Source organism: Schistocerca gregaria, chromosome 2, assembly GCF_023897955.1.
Source record: "Schistocerca gregaria isolate iqSchGreg1 chromosome 2, iqSchGreg1.2, whole genome shotgun sequence".
Classification (NCBI taxonomy): domain Eukaryota; kingdom Metazoa; phylum Arthropoda; class Insecta; order Orthoptera; family Acrididae; genus Schistocerca; species Schistocerca gregaria.
In genome coordinates this window covers 431,518,799-431,538,990 of record NC_064921.1, presented here as the reverse complement: position 1 = coordinate 431,538,990, position 20,192 = coordinate 431,518,799, and the positions used below count along the sequence as shown (strand labels likewise).

The following is a 20,192-nucleotide window of genomic DNA, read 5'->3' as shown; positions in this document are numbered from 1 at the left end:
GGTCGGCCTGTACGTTTTTGTGCTGTACGTGTCCTTTCACGTTTCCACTTCGCTACCACATCGGAAACAGTGGACCTAGGGATGTTTAGGAGTGTGGAAATCTCGCGTACAGGCGTATGACACAAGTGACACCCAATCACTTGTGAGGTCCGCGGAGTGTTCCATTCTGTTCTCTCACGATGTCTAAAGATTACAGAAGTCGCTGATATGGAGTACCTGGCAGTAGGTAACAGCACAATGCACCTAATAAGAAAAACGTATATTTTTGGGGTGTCCGAATACTTTGGATCACATAGTGTATAGTCATATTAGTGGCCCGTTACCATTTTATGAAATTATTAATTTTAAACACTGCTATTGTGGTCGCTGAAAAAAAAGAAACAATTTAGTCACTTGGTGGTCAGCAACTTAATCTGATTTACGCGTTCCGACTATGGCGCTATGTGTTAGTCACCAATTTCATTTTACAAGGGTGTGAGGAGCACCTTATCTTACTTAACAAATGAGTTACAATAAGCTAACTTAAAAATGAGTTATAATATGAAGTTGATGACACACACATGGCGTAATACTGGGTGTATGAAGCACATTACGATCTTTGATACTCTGAAGATAAGATTACTCGAAACGTGTAAATAAAATAGAGTTGCTAAACATCAAGTGACTAAATTTTTTCTACAGCGACCATAATAACATTACTCAAAATTTATAAGGTCTCAATCCGGCTCTGTCGAATTCTAACACGTGCCTGTAGACATTTCTGCTTCTGACACATGGCATAACACGATCTTCTCAGAAAAAAACAATATGCAGATGCGATTCGTGGATGTGAAACCCACTAGGTAATCTTTCAATATTTACAGAATTTATTTGGGTTACTCCAATAGTACGACTACGCTGGAATGCTAATTGATTTGCTAATCCAAGTATATAGTACGGTTAATACTAATTTGATGTTTGTTGCATGTCGTCTCCTTGATGTTGCTGTTTTAATGGCCAACAGTGAATCCGTTAAAATACAAACAAATTACCACCACTTACAATTGCAGGCTGGTGTGTCAACCACCTTGTAGCTGAGAATATAGTTTTACTCAGTAATCGATCGGCAGTATTTGTTTGTTGATGTGACACGGCGGCGGCTGTTTGTTGATCCTACCCGCCGAGGAGAATGTTTTTGACAACCTTTGCAGGTCGTGAAGTTTCTTAATGAAGAGCATTGATTTTTCCTCTTGAAAACCACTGTATAAGATCCAAGAGACGCTGGCGCCGAGCAGGTCCGGTACGGTTAGGTACCGCTTAATGCCGCACCAGTTACGGATGTCGAACACAGGTCTGCTCGCCAGAGTCGTCGAAACCATATCCATGTAGTATGACGTAATTTTTCATGCTACATACAAGGTGATCAGAAACGGTCTGAAAGGCTTGTAAGTGTGTTGCAGGGTAGGCTATGCTGAGAAGTAATTGTTAAAAAAAATCGATGTGCTGCGCCGCTTCCAAGTTAACTAGCGTTAAAGTTAGCCAATCAGTCCGCTGCGCGCGCAATTTCAAGCGGTCCACCGGATACAATTAGTGTCCGTTGTCATCATAGCGCAGATGACAGCCCACGAGCCTGCTCAGCCTTTGGCTCGGGTTTCTGTGTCCAACTTTTGTATCGCTCTCTTGTTCGGTTTTAGGCAAACAAAGGAGGAACACGTTTGAGGACACCGTCTGTGGCGGGCCACCTGAATTTGCGCGGACATGGGCCTGATTGGCTAACTTCAATGCTAATTAAGTCGGAAAGGCGCAACATATCGAATTTTTTTCTTAATAATTATTTCTCAGTGCAACCTTCCCTGCACCACCAGCTTTCAGACTGTTTCTGTATAATTTTAAGAGAACTTTATTTAAGTTCTGAAATATATTGTTCTCATTTTATCTTATCTTATTGTCCAAGGACTGATTGAAAGTATGTGTGTGGCTCTTGCGCTGTAAGATGAAGTTTCTGCTCCGAGTTTCCCACACTGGAGTACATCATGACCACCACCAAAGGCGTACCCAACGAGGTGCAGGAAAAGGCAGCCGAACTCGACTTCCGCCCAGCCACACGTAGATCAGTATCAGTTTGAACAACGCCAGAACGCGTAACGAATATTCACTTGTAACAGGTGTAGCCAGGACAGTTTGTCTGACCTGAAGTGTGCACGTGAATAACGCTGTATGGCACGTTTAATCGGACGTTGGGTATCTGTCCGGGTACAGAACTACAAGTAATCGTAATCCTTAAACGTCCTGCCAGATTTAAACTGTGTGATGGACCGAGACTCGAACTCGGAACCCTTGCCTTTCGCGGCAAGTACTTTACCATCTGAGCTATCCAAGCACGACTCACGACCAGTCCTAACAGCTTCATTTCCGCCAGTATCTTGTCTCCTACCTTCATTCTGGAATCGTAATCCTGTATTTTGGACCCTCTGAACAAGTCTTTATACCGCAAACGTGAGTGGCAGCACAACGTGTCATTCACAGTAACAAGAGTATACGTGAATGACGTGCGGTAAAACGATAATCGATAGTCTCCAGAAAGGGAAGTCGGTCTCTGCGAAACATTCTATAGCTAAGGTGAGTCAAATTACGCTTTATACTTCTTAGTAATACTGCCGTTTGTACGATAAATTTGAGCAGTGCAGTGCACTGATGCCGTATGCCTTGTAAGGAGTACACCCTGTCCCTGAACATAGACGGTTAGGCCACTAATTCGTACGTAACCGTAAGAGAGACATATAACAAAACAGGCAACAATCAAGTGAATATTTTATGGTTGACGCATAACCACTTCGAACGAAATAACATACACTCGTTTTAACACTTGGTGGAGATATTATTTCTCATTGTTTCAGTTCCGAGTCCAAACAGTAGTAACCACTTTTGAAGTAGGATGTAATGGCATAACCCTGGAAGTAAGTCTTTTGCTGTAGGGTATCTTCTTCTCCTCATTTTACCTCTTCTCGTGTCTTCTCCAGGGTCACCATCGCTGTATGGGTCGCGGCAATATCCCTGACGGTTCTTCGTCGCATGCCCTTCCCACTCCATCACTTCCCCCCCACCCCCCCCACCCCCCCCACCCCCCCCCCACCCCCCCGCCCCGTCCCCGCTCCCCTCATCCTCCCGCTTCTCGGGACAGGATCTGTGTACTCTATATACCTGCATCTAGAGTAAATCTACGTACACGTGTGAAAAGGTTGTCTAAATGTTTGCGCAGCATGTATCTGAGCTGGGACGTGGGTACCAGCAGATATTTACCTACTTGGACGTGGGAAACCGCCTGAAATCACATCGAGGTTGGTCGACTCACCAGCCCCGTCGTGAATCCGCGAGGCGAATCTAACAGGGGCAGGTTCACCTGATTCTATCCCGGAAGCGGTGCTGTAAATGCCCTACACACGAGCGATACAAAAGTGGTTCAAATGGCTCTGAGCACTATGGGACTTAACATCTATGGTCATCAGTCCCTAGAACTTAGAACTACTTAAACCTAACTAACCTAAGGAAATCACACACGAGCGATAAGTCACAGGGATCCGTCGCATGCAGTATCGCCTGCAGTCAATCGCTCACCCCGATACCCTACGTCAGAGCGATTTTCGAGGCAATTTCTATCAGTATTACGGGAGCTACTGTGTCGAGAAGTTCTGCTGCAGAAAATGAACTGCTACATTTAGCAACAGTTGCAGTTGAATTCCATATCCTAACGCACAGTTACAAAAAATAAATTTAATATAAACGAGAATTATAATTTATTAATTTCTTTCTGAAAAGTCTTTCTTGGTAACTGTAGGTTGCTTTACAGATGTTGTATTCTCTAACAGTTTATTGAACGCAACTTATTCTACAATACAATAGCTGGCTGTACAATAGATGTAGACGTCCGTCGATCTAGCCGGAGATGAGGTTCATCTCGGTCGGCTAGTACTTCGATTGGCGGTGCAGTACAGCGGCTTTGGTGGTATCTTCTCGGAGACTCTGCTATAGCATTGCCATTAGCAGCACACAAAGACTGGTCTGCCTTCCACCGGCCGGGCCTATATAGTGAGCTGGAGCCAATAGAAACCCGGCGTAGGAATTCGTGGCCGGATATGTCGCGGCGACCTCGGCATGGAAAGGTTCTTATTAATCGACTGGAATCTTCGGCGTGTTTGTTTACCTGAAGTCTTCCCCTGTTTGGCTGTTGGTTTGTTTCCCTCATAGCATGGCTGTAATGCGGTGCAGCCGGCCATTTAGGGGAACCTGATGGCAGACAGTACAACAGAATATATTACATTTTTCACTAATGTCACGTGGGTAGTGTACATCTTTCCAGTGTGCTAATACGATTCGTTTTTCTTCTGCTAATTCTCAATTCCCCTTTCATTCATTAGACTTATGGTATGACTGAAAGTATGAACACAATTGGTCTGCAATCTCGATGTGTCTATAGAGACGTTGTCAACAGCAACTCTCCTGATAATCATAACCCTGTCTGAAGGAGACTTAGATTACTGGTACATGAAATGACAAGGGACTGCTGTGTAACAGCTGTTTATCATGGCTGTATATAATAGATTTTCCTTGGACATTTAAATTAACATTATGGTCTGTATGTCATTCTATTTGAAATTCAAAAACATTAGTCATGCGTGTAATTATTCCATAAATAACTCGAAAGAATCGGATGGAGCCCCAATATATTGCGAATATTACTGTTAACTTCCCATCAATTCTACTTCTATAGCACATGTGTCAAAATGCCCACTACTGCAGAATCAGAGGGTGTATTTTGTGTTATTTCTTAGTATATATGGCAACTCTGGCTTCCACTGCACTTCTCAGAGTAGTTCTTGGACCCCTAGTAACTATAAATTCTGGGAGAAAGTTATTACTCATCGTAGACAAAGCAAAACGAAACAAAACTGCACAACCATACTTAATAACTAAAGAAACGATTCGCAATCGTATTGCCGCACATCGCCGTTAACCGGCCAGATAGCCAAATTGCTATCACGTATCGCGTGCCATCCATCAGATTGCCTGGTATTTCCTTGCGATCAGTAATCAGAGACAGCGCTGCGATTTACCCGCACACATGCGATCTACAATGCGATCGGTCGCCTACAGGACGGATCGCTGCGATCTGCCGCTCGTGTATGCGGCCCTTAACGCACTCGTATATCCGGGCTGGTGTTTGTATTTAAAGAAGTGTGTAAAATTAAATGAGCCAGCCAGGAGGAAGAAATCTTTTCTACAGTGAACCTCGCAGAATTACGAAAAAGAAGAAGCGAGATCAATTAGATCTGGTCAAGTTCCTGAAGTCATAATACATGTAAGTATTACGAAAACCTGTAATGCGACCTGTAGCTCCAAATGTTCAAAATGAATATACTACCAGCCAGATGAGGATATTTATCAGAGTCCATACTTCTCAACTGACTTTTGTAGATTAAAGTAGTATGAAAAATAACAGTCCCTAAGATGGTAAGGAAGTGTAGAAACTGACAGTCGATGTTAGCTACCCAATAACTTACCGTTTTTTGCCCGCTTGCGAGCTGACTGCCTAAGGAAAAGACTCACATCATACCTGCCACCGAAGGAAAAACTGGCAAAGTTTGTGAGTCCACAGCTAGGATGAACAAACCACAGGGAGGTGAGTAAAGTAAGGCAAAAAGGGAAATACCTCCGTCCCTTCCATTGAGAAGAAAATAACAGAACTGACTTTCCTATTGTAGATGGAAATGACTGAAGCAAACACCTTCCGTTCGGTTACCCGCTCACCTTGCCGCATTATGCAGATCTGTGTTCAGAATTGTAGTGCTAAACGAAATACTGATAATGGTGATTAGGCACTTAGATTTTATATCGTGCAACTTTTTATATTGTCAGAGTTGTGAGAGTTTGCTGCAACCATAGTTCTTAACTCAGTTGTTCGACAATGTACTTTTTAGTGCTACTACTCCTACTATTACTATTAACTTTTGGACGATTTTTTATTCAAATGCTGTACTTCTCCGAACTGCAATTTCTCGGAAGTGTTGCCAGAGTTATGTACTGACTACTGATGTAAAGAAATGAAAAGCCGGCTCGCAGAATCCCGGTTTGGGTGGGTCTTGATGCTCTCGGTTCCTATCTGAGCTAGGAAAATGGGATGAAAAGTTTTTGATTTTGGGCGGACTAGTACCCATTTGTGTACCCAGTCGAACATCTATCTTATTATAGCTTTGTTACAGTGCAATAAGCAAGGTCCGAACGCCGAATCTGAACAGGCGCCCAGGCAAATTACGCGAATCGGTCAATTTCTTTTGCAAAGCATTTTAATTGGGATTTTTAATGCTCAATTAATGGCACCATTTATATGTGCACCATTGGGATTGTAAGAGCAAAGATACCCAAAAAATACGTTTTTGTGGAAGGTTTCTGGAGCATATCACTTCAGTACTTTAAACTTTTAAAAATCGCTTCAAACTTTGCACGAAGATAAGTTAATGGATCATGTTAAAACAAAAAAAAATGCAATAATCTTTATACGTTGTCGAGATACGATGGTTTAAAGTCGAGCTATATGTAGTCTCCAAAATCCGTTCTTATTTCAATGGAGTGTACGGTAACTGTTTAAAGTCAATCACACAAAAAAAGAAAAGGATGTACTCTTACGATAAAACTGAAAACTCGCTTTCAAAAACCTAGCTTCATTCGGATTTTAAGTGAGAAACACTGTTTTTGAGAGATTGTTTTACACGCACCACTTTTTAGGTCCCCCTTCCCCGCCCGCCCCCACCGCCCCCTTCCCCATCCCCCAAAACACGTTTTTCTGGGAGTTTTTGAAGCAGGGCGCTTCTGTATTTTAAACTTGTACGAATCGGTTCAAACCTTGGACGACTGTAGAGAAATGAATAAAGTCAAAACGATCCAATAATCTTCATCTGTTGTTGAGATACGATTGCTTAAAGTCGATCTGAATCTGGCATATAAAATTCGTTCTTATCTGAAATGAGTGCGCGGAAACAGTTTAAATCGAATAAAAAAATGCCTCCTTCGATAAAATTGAAAACTCGCTTTCAAAAATCTAGCTCCATTCGAATTTCACGTGAAGTTGGGAAACAGAATGAAAAATGTTCCTATCATAGCATAAAAGCAGGCGAATATATCGTGGGCAGAGTTAGGCATATAAAAGAAGAGAACTGTCTGTTTGGCAGATTAATAGAAATTTAAATTAAAACATCTTGCCATATTCGCGCTTTTTTGAGAGTTAACCTTACTTCCCCCGAACAGTGAGTCTCTTAGCTTCATCTTGCAAATTAATAGATTAAGATCACTGATCGTGTGCCCAAAAAACAACCATAGTAGACATGAAATAATGGGAAAAATGTTCAAATGTGTGTGAATTCCTAAGAGACCAAACTGCCTAGACTTACACACTACTTAAACTATAACTTACGCTAAGGAGAACACACACACACACACACACACACACACACACACACACACACACACACACACACACACACACACACACACACATATCCATTCCCGAGGGAGAACTCGCCTCTAACCGCTCGGCCACTCAGCGCGGCGACAGAACGGCATCTTCAAATGGCTCTAAGCACTATGGGACTTAGGACTTAACATCTGAGATCATCAGTCCCCTAGACTTAGAACTACTTAAACCTAACTAACCTAAAGACATCACACACTCCCATGCCCGAAGCAGGATTCGAACCTGCGACCGTAGCAGCAGCGCGGTTCTGGACTGAAGCGCCTAGAACCTCTCGGTCACAACGGCCAGAACGGCATGTGACATGTTATACGACGTTTCACCAGGTATCATGTTAATTTACTTGACACGATGGATTATATTACATGACCTGCGTATCAGTACTAAGAATTAAGAATGTGTGAATACGTCAAGATGTTTTGATTTAAATGTCTTGGAAGCTGCCAGATGAGTTGAAAAGCTAGTTTCCGTCTTTTACATCCCTAAGTTTGCTCAGGACGTATTGGCCTTTTTTGTTCTATGATAAGACCGTTTCTAATTTTGGTTATTATTATATTTAAACATTTTAGCTTTACTGATATTATAATAGTAATAATACCAAAGGTTGAAAATACCACTACACTTGTGATGTTCTTTTGTTTAGAACACGACCGGTTTCGGAGTATTATAAGCCCATCTTCAGGTGTTGTCAGTGGGTGCTGTGACCCTGAGTGGCGTATAACAGCCCGAAACGGTCGTGTTCTAAATAAAAGCACCTCACAAGTGTAGCGGTATTTGTAACCTGTGGTATAGTGCTCAGTTGCGGATCTTCCTCCAACAGGATTGTTTGTAATAATAATAATAATAATAATAATAATAATAATAATAATAATTGTAGGCACCTCTGGTACTTTATAAGTGGTGGTAATGAAAAGTTAAATTTCGAAGGGGAAGGTCAGGAAGATTCTGTAATAAACTGCGAGCCACTCCCAGAACTGAATACTGTGTCAGACCATGCTACTACCACCTATGTATCGCTCTAACAGTGTTCACGAAGTCAAGATTACACTGATTATGGCACGCACAGATGCATTCATGCAATCATTTCTACCACTCTCCATACGTGAATGGAATGGGAAGAAGCCCTAATAACTGGTTTCTGGGAATTAGCCACTACCATCAACTTCACAATGGTTTCCACAGTGTGGGTATAAGAACAGAAAATCACCTCTTTTAGAATGAAATTTTCACTCTACAGCGGACTGTGCGCTGATATGAAACTTCCTGGCGGATTAAAACTGTGTGTCGGACCGAGACTCGAACTCGGGACCTTTGCCTTTCGCGGGCAAGTGCTCTACCGACTGAGCTACCCAAGCACGACTCACGCCCCGTCCTCACAGCTTTAATCCGCCAGTACCTCGTCTCCTACCTTCCAAACTTCACAGAAGCTCTCCTGCGAAACTTGCAGAACTAGCACTCCTGGAAGCCATGTCTCCGCAATATCGTTTTTTCCAGGAATGCTAGTTCTGCAAGTTTCGCAGGAGAGCTTCTGTGAAGTTTGGAAGGTAGGAGACGAGGTACTTGCAGAATTAAAGCTGTGAGGACGGGGCGTGAGTCGTGCTTGGGTAGCTCAGTCGGTAGAGCACTTGCCAGCGAAAGGCAAAGGTCCCGAGTTCGAGTCTCGGTCCGGCACACAGTTTTAATCTGCCAGGAAGTTTCATCACCTCTTTTATTCAGAAGAGCCACGGATTGTGGTCGTCTTGGGAAGTGACGAGTCATGCAATAAAGTTTGTTTGTGGTCAGTTCTGCAGCTTTTGCCCTTTGCTGTGGTGTGCCCAGTGAGGCCCTGGATACCCCGCGACGCCCGGCGCCGCGGCGCGTCTCTGCACGAGGCGCTGCGGCCCATGCTGGTGGCTGCGCAGGTGTTCGCCCTGATGCCTGTGGAGGGACTGCGACGCGCCTCGCCGGCCTCTCTCAGGTACGTGCAGCGGCCAGCTGTGCCACTTCTCTCCGCATTCGTAGCCCCCAAGACTGCAGCTACCTTCTCGCTAATTTGAAACGCAGAAGCGCCAAAGAAACTGGTATAGGCATGCGTATTGAAATACAAAGGCATATGTAAACAGGCAGAATACGGCGATGCGGTCGGCAACGCCTGTATAAGACAACTAGTGTCTGACGCAGTTGCTACATAGATTACTGCTACCAAAATGGCAAGTTATGAAGATTTAAATGAGTCTGAACGTAGTGTCATAGACGGCACACGAGCGATGGGATACAGCATCTCTGAGGTAGCGACGAAGTGGGGATTTTCCCGTAAGACCATTTCACGAGTGTACAGTCAATATCACGAACCGGTAAAACATCAAATCTCCGACTTTGCTCCGTCCGGAAAAAGATCCTGCAAGAACGGGACCAACGACGACTGAAGAGAATCGTTGAATGTGACAGAAGTGCAATCCTTCCGCAAATTGCTGCAGATTTCAATGCTGGGCCATCAGCGTGCGAACCATTCAACGAAACATCATCGCTATGAGCTTTTACGAGCCGATGGCCCTCTCGTGCCCCACTGATGACTGCACGACACAAAGCTTTACACCTCGCTTGGGCCCGTCAACACCGACACTGGACTCTTGATGAGTGGAAACATGTCGCATAGTCGGACGAGTCTCATTTCAAACTGTATCGAGCGGCTGTATGTGTACGGGTATAGAGACAACGTCATGAAACCATGGAACCTGCATGTCAGCAGGGGACTGTTCAAGATGATGGAGTCTGTAGTGGTGTGGGGCGTGTACTTTTGGAGTGATATGGGACACCTGATACGTCTAGTTACGACTCTGACAGGTAACACGTACGCAAGCGTCCTATCTGATCTCCTGCGTCCATTCCTGTCCACTGTACATTCCGACAGACTTGGGAAATTCAAGCAGCACAATGCGACACCCCACACGTCCAGAATTGCTACAGAGTGGCTCCAGGAACACTCTTCTGAGTTTATATTCTTCCGCTGGCCACCAAACTCTTCAGACACGAACGTTGTTGAACATATCTGGCATGCCTTGCAACGTGCTCTTCTGAAGAGATCTCAGCCCCCTCGTACTCTTATGGAATCGTGGACAGCCCTGCAGGATTCATGGTGTCAGTTCCCTCCAGGACTACTTCAGACATTAGTCGAGTCCATGCCACGTCGTGTTGCGGCACTTTTGCGTGCTCGCGGGGACCCTACACGATATTAGGCAGGTCTACCAGTTTCTTTGGCTCTTCTTTGTATAACGGATCCGCGGTCTCTGGCGGCTCGTTACAGAGTTATTGCATTCAGCACTCCTCGGTTATGTCTAGGACTTCCTTTTCCAGCAGTATCAGCGTTCCATTAGTAGTGATTCAGTCAGTACTATGAATAGGTTTATTGATGAAAAGTTGGCCGACATGCAGTTCGTGTATGGATTCCCTGAATGTAATGGAAGAACTGCGCAACGACACTACGATGAGCTGCTCCTGTACTGATGGGAAACGCATCACAGTAACGGGCGTTTATAAATTAGTTAGACGAAAGTAACCTTTAATTGTGAGAAAGGTAAGTGACTTCCAGAAACTTTCGATACAGCACCAAATGCAGTTTATCTGCAAGTGTCATCCCCGCCTAACACTGTTAGTTCCCGGCGTTCCCACTAGGTGACGTAAGCGGATTAGTTGTTCCAACAGTCATCATGTAGTCGTATAAGGGTGCAGAAAGTAACTGGCATATCGTACCTGGTCACGCTTGAACAATATCTGATGACGCAATTACAACAGAATATGGGCACAGAATTTATTTTCAACAAGATGGCGCGCCGCGAAGTCCTCCTCCTTAGGAATGTGCCCACTTGAAATGGCCGTGGAGGCATAATATCCGCCGGCCCCGGTGACCGAGCGGCTCTAGGCGCTTTAGTCCAGAACCGCGTGACTGCTACGGTCGCATGTTCGAATCCTGCCTTGGGCGTGGATGTGTGGGGTGTCCTTAGGTTGGTTAGGTTTAAGTTCTAGGGGACTGATGACCTCAGAAGTTAAGTCCCATAGTGCTCAGAGCCATTTGAATCATTTGCATAATATCCTGGTCACAACGACCACCTGACTTAATACAAATGGGCTTCTGTGTATGGGGTTACATGCAACCACTGCAACCACTGGAACAGTTGTCTCCAGGCACACAGTCTACAGACGGCTGAACAGACATGGTTTATTCGCCCAGAGACCTGCAAGGTGCATTCCACTGTCCCCTGGTCACAGGAGAGCCCGTAACGCCTGGTGTCAAGAACACAGTACATGGTCATTGGAACAGTGGTCCCAGGTTATGTTCACGGACGAGTCCAGGTATAGTCTGAACAGTGATTCTCTCCAGGTTTTCATCTGGCGTGAACCAGGAACCAGATACCAACCCCTTAATGTCCATGAAAGGACCTGTATGGAGGTCGTGGTTTGATGGTGTGGGTTGGGATTATGATTGGTGCACGTACACCCCTGCATGTCTTTGACAGAGGAACTGTAACAGGTCAGGTGTATTGGGACGTCATTTTTCACCAGCATGTCCACCTTTTCAGGGGAGCAGTGGGTTCCACCTTTGTCCTGATGGATGATAACGCACGGCCCCACCGAGCTGCCACCGTGGATGAGTACCTTGAAACAGAAGATATCAGGCAAATGGAGTGGCCTGCCTGTTCTCCAGACCTAAACCCCATCGAACACATCTGGGACGCTCTTGGTCGACGTATCGCTGCACGTCTTCAAACCCCTACGACACTTCAGGAGCTCTGACAGGCACTGGTGCAAGAATGGGAGGCTATACCCCAACAGATGATCGACCACCTGATCCAGAGTATCCGAACCCACTGTGAGGCCTGTGTACGTGTGCGTGGTGATCATATCCCATATTCATGAAGGGGTACATGAGCAGGAAACTGTGGTGTTTTGTAGCACATGTGTTTCGGGACACTTTTCTCAGCTTATCACCAGTACCGTGGACTTACAGATCTGTGTCGTATGTCTTTCCTACTTGCCTATGCTATTAGCGCCAGTTTTGTGTAGTGCCACGTTGTGTGACAACACATTCTGCAATTATCCTTAATTTATGAGCAAGAGTGTAGAGGTTAAGAACGACATTGAAGTACAATTTGGATGACATTGTGTTGTATATGTCTGAGTGGTGCCTGCCCCGTCGAATATGTCCGACATGACACCATTCTCGATGACGCTGCTGGCGCTTACATTTATATGAAACAGAGGATGGGGAGAAAGGGAAGGAATGGTTGGGAAACTAACGGTTTCCAGCCGCGCAGTTCGTTGCGGTAATGGAATCGCTGAAGTTGAAAATTTATGCCAAACTGGGACTGGGACCCAGATAATGCGCTTTTCTTAAACTGTTGCCTTAATCGGCTCGGCCGCTATAATTTAATAAAAAATAATAATAAATGTTTAGACATATGGAAATAATGAGATTAATTTTCGGCGTGTCGGACAAGCAGAATAAGCTGAGCTACGCCAGTAAATGGGTAAAGAATCTTTTCATATTAGTTCCACATAAACGAAATAGTATTTCTCTTGTTGTAGATTTATGCTTACCAATTAGTAATACTACGTCCGATCGCCGATCCACCTACATCTTGTCCGTGTCCATCATTCCTTTTGTAATCGGATCTTCGTAATAACTCAGAAGTACACAGATGGGCTTCTTGGATTTTTATATATTACAGTACTACTTGGGTTAATAACTCAATTTTTCACTAGTGAAATACCACTACATTCTTTCTTCTACACACATTAAAAATACGGACTTTTTACTTAGCCTCACAACCATAGTGGCTACCGCCGTTCATCAACAGAGACCGAGTCCTTCCTCTTACTGAGGAACAGGAAAAAACATCTTATGTTTTTTAACATTTAAAATAAAAAATACATGACGGTAGTCGCAGGCTCTACGCTGAGCTACTGCTACACCTTTTCTCTTTGCCTTTGGAAAAAAAAAAACATAAAAGCAAGAAATGCAAAATGTACATCGCACCACCCGACTTAAGAACTCCGTCGGACGGAGACCGTGTGCAGATGGCCAGATGGTTAAGGCAACCGGGGATTCGTGTCCTGACCCGGCACAAACTTTCAACTTTCACCATTGCATTAACACAGTTCCCTGTGCAGCTGGAACTCACGAGATTCCTAGCCAACCTTTCCCTTCCGTTCTCCACTCTCTTCATATACTCAATGGATTGGTCGCAGCGGTCCTATTCCAGGACCAAGCTGCCCACCAGTCATGACACCAATGGACATCTTCTTCTGGGAACGTATGAAGTGCTTAGTTCATGAAACTCCAGGCGATACTTGCGCGGACTTGGTTGCTAGGATTATGGCAGCTGCGTAAATAGTATGCCAAACTCCTGGAATTCTTGAGCATACAAAACGGTTCATAGAGCGGCACTATACAAACTTCCATGGCCATGGTGGTCGACATTTTGAAGAACGCCCTTAAGGAAACATATCTACATTTATTACGTGCTGAACCTGTGTTCCGAGTGAGAGTTTGTTGTTTTACTATGTGATGTGTGGTGTACGTTTTGGGTATTGCATAATACAGACTTCTTCACTATTGTAAAGGTGTTTTTACAGAAGCAAGGGTGATTGCGGTAACAAACGGAATAAATCATAATTACTGTATAACTCTGTAACGAACAGCCAAAGTCCTTGGTTTCCTCATACCGAAATAGTCAGAAGATACTCCTGAACTACCTCCTAAAATTTTTCGATGGAGTTTTGGGTATACAGGGTGTTACTCTTAAGGGTCACCCCTAACAAATGCTGCACATCACAAATTTCCAGCTGCGCCCATTGCCAACGGAAAACGTTGGCTTCTTTGCCATTACCAGCAAACCGATTGTTAAAGTGGAATTCTACGTGCCCATTCGATAGAGCGGTTCCAAATTAGTCTAGTGCGACATTCAGTTTAGCAACATGTATTAAGTGATATGGGTCAACAGGGACAATGAAACACAAAGTAACCAGTACTCCAGCAGCGACAGAGTTGAGGTGCTGTGTGGCGGTAGCAGACAGCGCGAGCCACAGCTGTTCTGACACTCATTATTCTTCGTCTTGTACTGTCCCTGTTAATAATGTGGGAACTGGTACATTCTAATTCCTGGCCGCAATGAAGAGATCAACCAGCTGTTTAACCAATTCTAGAAAAGTGGAGACCAAGAAACAGCTACGAATGTTATGAATTCCTTGAATGAACAAAGGAGAGAAAAATGGCATAAAGAAACAATGGATCTCAATTTCACACACTCCAGTAGAAAAGCATGGACGTTGATTCACAAACTTGGAGAAGACCCTTCCCACAACAAAGAAAACTCAACGGTCTCATACGACTCAATCGCCAGCCACTTAGTGAGAGCTTCCAAGGTCCCAACAGATAAAGCAAATCGGCAAGTAAAGAGAGAGCTTACGGAAGCCAAGGAATCTCTGCAACATAACCCGGAATTCTCTTCTCCATTTACAACCACTGAACTGGAGCCAGCTCTTAAGCATGCGCAATGTAGAAAAGCTGCAGGTGCAGATGCGCACTACCCTGAATTTTTGGTGCACAGTAGACCGGTAACACGAAATTAGCTAGTTTGCCTTTTTAACGAAATTCTTCGTACAGCGACATTACCCAAAAAGTTTAAAAGAGCAAAAATTATAGCTATCAAAAAGCCAGGGAAAGAGGCAACAGCTGCAGAAGACTTCCGCCCAATATCTCTACTTAGCTGTGCTTACAAGCCATTGGAAAGAATGATTCTAAACCGAATCCACGATCAAATTAATGCTATGATACCACCTGAACAAGTTGGCTTCAGACCTTATAGAAGCTGCTGTGAACAAGTGCTCTCCTTGACTACTCACATAGAATCTGGATACCAAAAGAAACTTAAAACTGGAGTAGTGTTAGTTGACCTGTCAGTAGCTTATGACACTGTGTGGCATGAGAGCCTATTATTGAAATTTTTGAGAGCAATACCTTGCAAAACTCTACGCAACCTCTTAAGTAACATGTTAAGCAATAGGCGGTTTAAAGTAAATCAAGGAGAAGAGAAAAGCAGATGGCACGTACTCAATGACGAACTACCTCAGAGCTCTGTTCTTGCTCCAGTGTTATTCAACCTCCACACAGCTGACCTGCCGAGTTTGACCTGCCGAAAATTTCAATGTGCAGATGACCTGGCAACTTCATATCAGAGTGAAGACCTTTCTGAATGTGAAGAACACCTGAAGAACAGCCTTACTAAACTTTATGAGTATTTTGAGACATGTCAACTAGGCCAAATGTTTCTAAAACCGAGGTAAGCCTGTTCCATCTCTCTAATCACCTTTCATCAGCAAAGATCAGTCCACAGTTCGGCCCTCTTGGCACAGTTAGATACAACGAAAGCCCAAAATACCTGGGAGTCATTCTAGACAGAACTTTAACATATAAAAAACACCTTTCCAACTTGGCCAAGAAGATACAAGCACGAGTGAACCTTGTCAGAAAGCTGGCAGGCAGTACATGCGGAGCAACCACATCAGTCCTCCGAGGAGCATCCCTTGCACTGGAATACTTTGCAGTAGAATACTGTGTACCAGTTTGGCTCCGAAGCGCCCACATAGTGAAACTAGACGTCCAACTGAACTCAGTTATGAGAGTAATTAGTGGTACAGTTCGGTCTACACCTACTTGCTGCCTACCAGTGCCTTCAGACATCTGTCCACCAGACCTCCGTCGAAAGGCTGCTCTTTACAACCTCTGTCAGCAAGTTTCTGAAAACAACTCGATCCCTCTTCATGACGATTTGCTATCATTGTCCAGGAAACGCCTCAAATCAAGAAGACAAGCGTATGAAATGGGGGTCCAAATGCTATCCACAGGATTCGACCAGGACGCAAAGTGGAAACGTGAGTGGCAAACTACAAGAACCCGAAACCACGAACTTGTAGACAATCCAACAGTTCCAGTTACAGGCTTCCGCCAACCAATGGAGGTGTGGGTGCAGTTAAACAGATATCGGACTAAAGAGGGTAGGCTGCAAATACAACATACACAACTGGGGTTTTTCAAGTGACAGTGTGTGTGACTGTGGTGACACCCAAACAATGAGCCACATTGTGAATGAATGTCCAATCAGACGCTTCCCTGGTGGCATTGAGAAACATCCCACGAGGCACTCCGCTGGATCGAGTCCATCAACATCCGAGTATAATCTGAGCCGTTTTAAAACCTGTGTACTGTTTATAATTTCACATGTTCATATTGATATATATATATTGGTTTTGCTAAATATGTATTACTGTAATTAATGCATACGATACTAATAATAATAATAAATAATGTCTCTAAACCGAAGATCGCACTAACTAATTTGGAACCATTCTATTAAATAGGCACGTAAAACTCCGCTTTAAAATTTTGTAACGGGAAACAAAGCGACATTCTTCGTTGACGATAGAAATAGTAGGAAACTTGTGACTGGGATGCATCCAGATACACTTTGCAAAAGGAAATTGCAAGTAGTTGCCGAAATACCAGAGAAAAATCCTCCCTGACTCATAGGAGTGACACCCTGTATATAAATATAAAAGACGAACCTCTAGATTCTCAAATGTGCAACTCTTGTGGATACAGGCTGCTTATCTGGTGTCCATTGTTCGGCGTTATAGATGTATTACTCATATAATATTTCAAAATTAACTTTTGTAAATGTTTGCTTGTTGCTATTCTGTACAAAATAAAAACACATTGGTCCACTTCAGTGTGGCGTCATACCGTTGTCACAGCTCCGTTATTAGAATCGAAACATCTGATAATGTTGCACCCATCAGCAATAACTGGCGCAACTCATTGAAAACTTTCAGATCTCGCCAAAACTGCCCACGTTCATCTAAGGCCACATCTTTTATTCTGGGAACTTGTGACGTCATAAGGCATCAAGCCGTGAGAAGTGCGAAGCGCCGAAGTCTTCGTCAGAAGTCAGATCATCATTCACACAATTTCCAATGACACTGAAGCCTGATTTTCAGTGTGATTCCTTGGACCAAATTATAATTACGGGGTTCTCAAAGACTGCCGCTTCTGTTTACGTGAAAATAATGTTTTCAAAGCATTAATTAAACCAGACTGATATGGGGACACAATGGTTAAAACACACAGTAACGAAAATCACTATAAAATGTCTAAATAAAAGTTAAACACAATGTGCCTGATATATGGATGACTGGTATGCGACAGTAGCAAAAGTAAGATAAGCAAAAATAGTAGAACATGGATTGGGGGAAAGGAAGAAAGCAGGAAGTCATCTAGCAGAAGTTTGCACAGTGCGTAATTTAACAGTTTCTAACTCTTGGCTTAAAAATGAAGAAAGAAAAGAAGTTTGTATTAGTGGAACAGACCTGGTGACACTGGAAGGTTTCAGACTGATTATATAGTGGTAAGACTGGGATTTCAGAAGCAGTTTTTAAACTGTAAGACATTTCCAGGGGAATATATATAGACTCTGACCATAATTGATTGGTAATGAACTGTAGATTAAAACTGCAAATTGCAAAAATGTAGCCATTCAAGGAGATGGCATCTGGATAAATTGAAATAACCAGAGATTGTTGAGAGTTTCAGAGGAACCATTAGGTAACGTTTGACTAAACCAGGGGAAAGGAATTCTCTAGAAGATGAAAGCTTAGCTTTGGAAGATGAAATAATGAAGGGAGCAGACGTCAACAAAGTAAAAAAAGCCAAGATCTGGTATCCTTGGGAAACAAAGGATATATTAAATGTAATTAATGAAAAGAGAAAGTATAAGAACGTAGAAAATGAAGCAGGTAACAGGAAATACAGATGTCTAAAAAATAATATTGACATAAAATGCAAATAAGCTAGGCAGAGATGATTAGAAGACAAACGAAACATAGGTGCATCCTACAGAAAAATTAAAGAGATATTTGGAGAAAAGAGACATCTACATCTACATCTACATCCGTACTCCGCAAGCCACCTGACGGTGTGTGGCGGAGGGTACCCTGAGTACCTCTATCGGTTCTCCCTTCTATTCCAGTCTCGTATTGTACGTGGAAAGAAGGATTGTCGGTATGCTTCTGTGTGGGCTCTAATCTCTCTGATTTTATCCTCATGGTCTCTTCGCGAGATATACGTAGGAGGGAGCAATATACTGCTTGACTCTTCGGTGAAGGTATGTTCTCGAAACTTCAACAAAAGCCCGTACCGAGCTACTGAGCGTCTCTCCTGCAGAGTCTTCCACTGGAGTTTATCTATCATCTCCGTAACGCTTTCGCAATTACTAAATGATCCTGTAACGAAGCGCGCTGCTCTCCGTTGGATCTTCTCTATCTCTTCTATCAACCCTACCTGGTGCGGATCCCACACTGCTGAGCAGTATTCAAGCATTGGGCGAACAAGCGTACTGTAACCTACTTCCTTTGTTGTCGGATTGCATTTCCTTAGGATTCTTCCAATGAATCTCAGTCTGGCATCTGCTTTACCGACGATCAACTTTATATGATCATTCCATTTTAAATCACTCCTAATGCGTACTCCCAGATAATTTATGGAATTAACTGCTTCCAGTTGCTGACCTGCTATTTTGTAGCTAAATGATAAGGGACCTATCTTTCTATGTATTCGCATCACATTATACTTCGCTACATTGAGATTCAATTGCCATTCCGTGCACCATGCGTCAATTCGCTGCAGATCCTCCTGCATTTCAGTACAATTTTCCATTGTTGCAACCTCTCGATACACCACAGCATCATCTGCAAAAAGCCTCAGTGAACTTCCGATGTCATCCACCAGGTCATTTATGTATATTGTGAATAGCAACGGTCCTATGACACTCCCCTGCGGCACACCTGAAATCACTCTTACTTCGGAAGACTTCTCTCCATTGAGAATGACGTGCTGCGTTCTGTTATCTAGGAACTCCTCAATCCAATCACACAATTGATCTGATAGTCCGTATGCTCTTACTTTGTTCATTAAACGACTATGGGGAACTGTGTCAAACGCCTTGCGGAAGTCAAGAAACACGGCATCTACCTGTGAACCCGTGTCTAAGGCCCTCTGAGTCTCGTGGACGAATAGCGCGAGCTGGGTTTCACACGATCGTCTTTTTCGAAACCCATGCTGATTCCTACAGAGTAGATTTCTAGTCTCCAGAAAAGACATTATACTCGAACACTGCTGTATGAGTATGACAAGCTTGGATGGTAAGGCAGTGCTAAACAAAGAAGGGAAACCTGAAAGGAGAAAGGAATTTGTAGACGGACTTTGCAAGAGAAATGAAATTGAAGACAGTATTATAGAAATGAAGAGGAAGTAGATGAAAATGACATGGGAGATATGATGCTATAAGAAGAAATGGAAAATCACAGAAAGTTCTCAATCGAAACAAGGCCCGTAGAGTAAATTACATTTTCTAAGAATGGAAGAGCGAACCATAATAAAACTTTTTCATCTGGTGTACAAGATATATGAAACAGGTGAAATTCCGTCAGACTCTGGAATGAATGCAATAATTCCATTTCCAAGGAAAGGAGATATGAGCACTACCGATCTGTTAGTTTAACAAGTCACGGTTTCAAGATACTGACAGAGTTATTTGCAGAAGAATGGGAAAGCTGGTAGAAACCAACTTTGGAGAAGATCAGTTTGGGTGGAGGAGTAATG

The 20,192-nt window shown here is 43.5% G+C and overlaps 1 protein-coding gene across 1 annotated transcript in view; it reads left to right on the top strand.

The window, feature by feature from the left end:
• LOC126335818 (gustatory receptor for sugar taste 64e-like) overlaps positions 1-20,192 on the top strand; it is a 94,487-nt gene that overhangs the window by 33,231 nt on the left and 41,064 nt on the right. Inside the window, exon 2 of the mRNA XM_049999283.1 lies at positions 9,320-9,458. Within this exon, the coding sequence (XP_049855240.1) occupies positions 9,320-9,458 (139 nt within the window). The remainder of the gene's footprint in view (positions 1-9,319; positions 9,459-20,192) is intronic.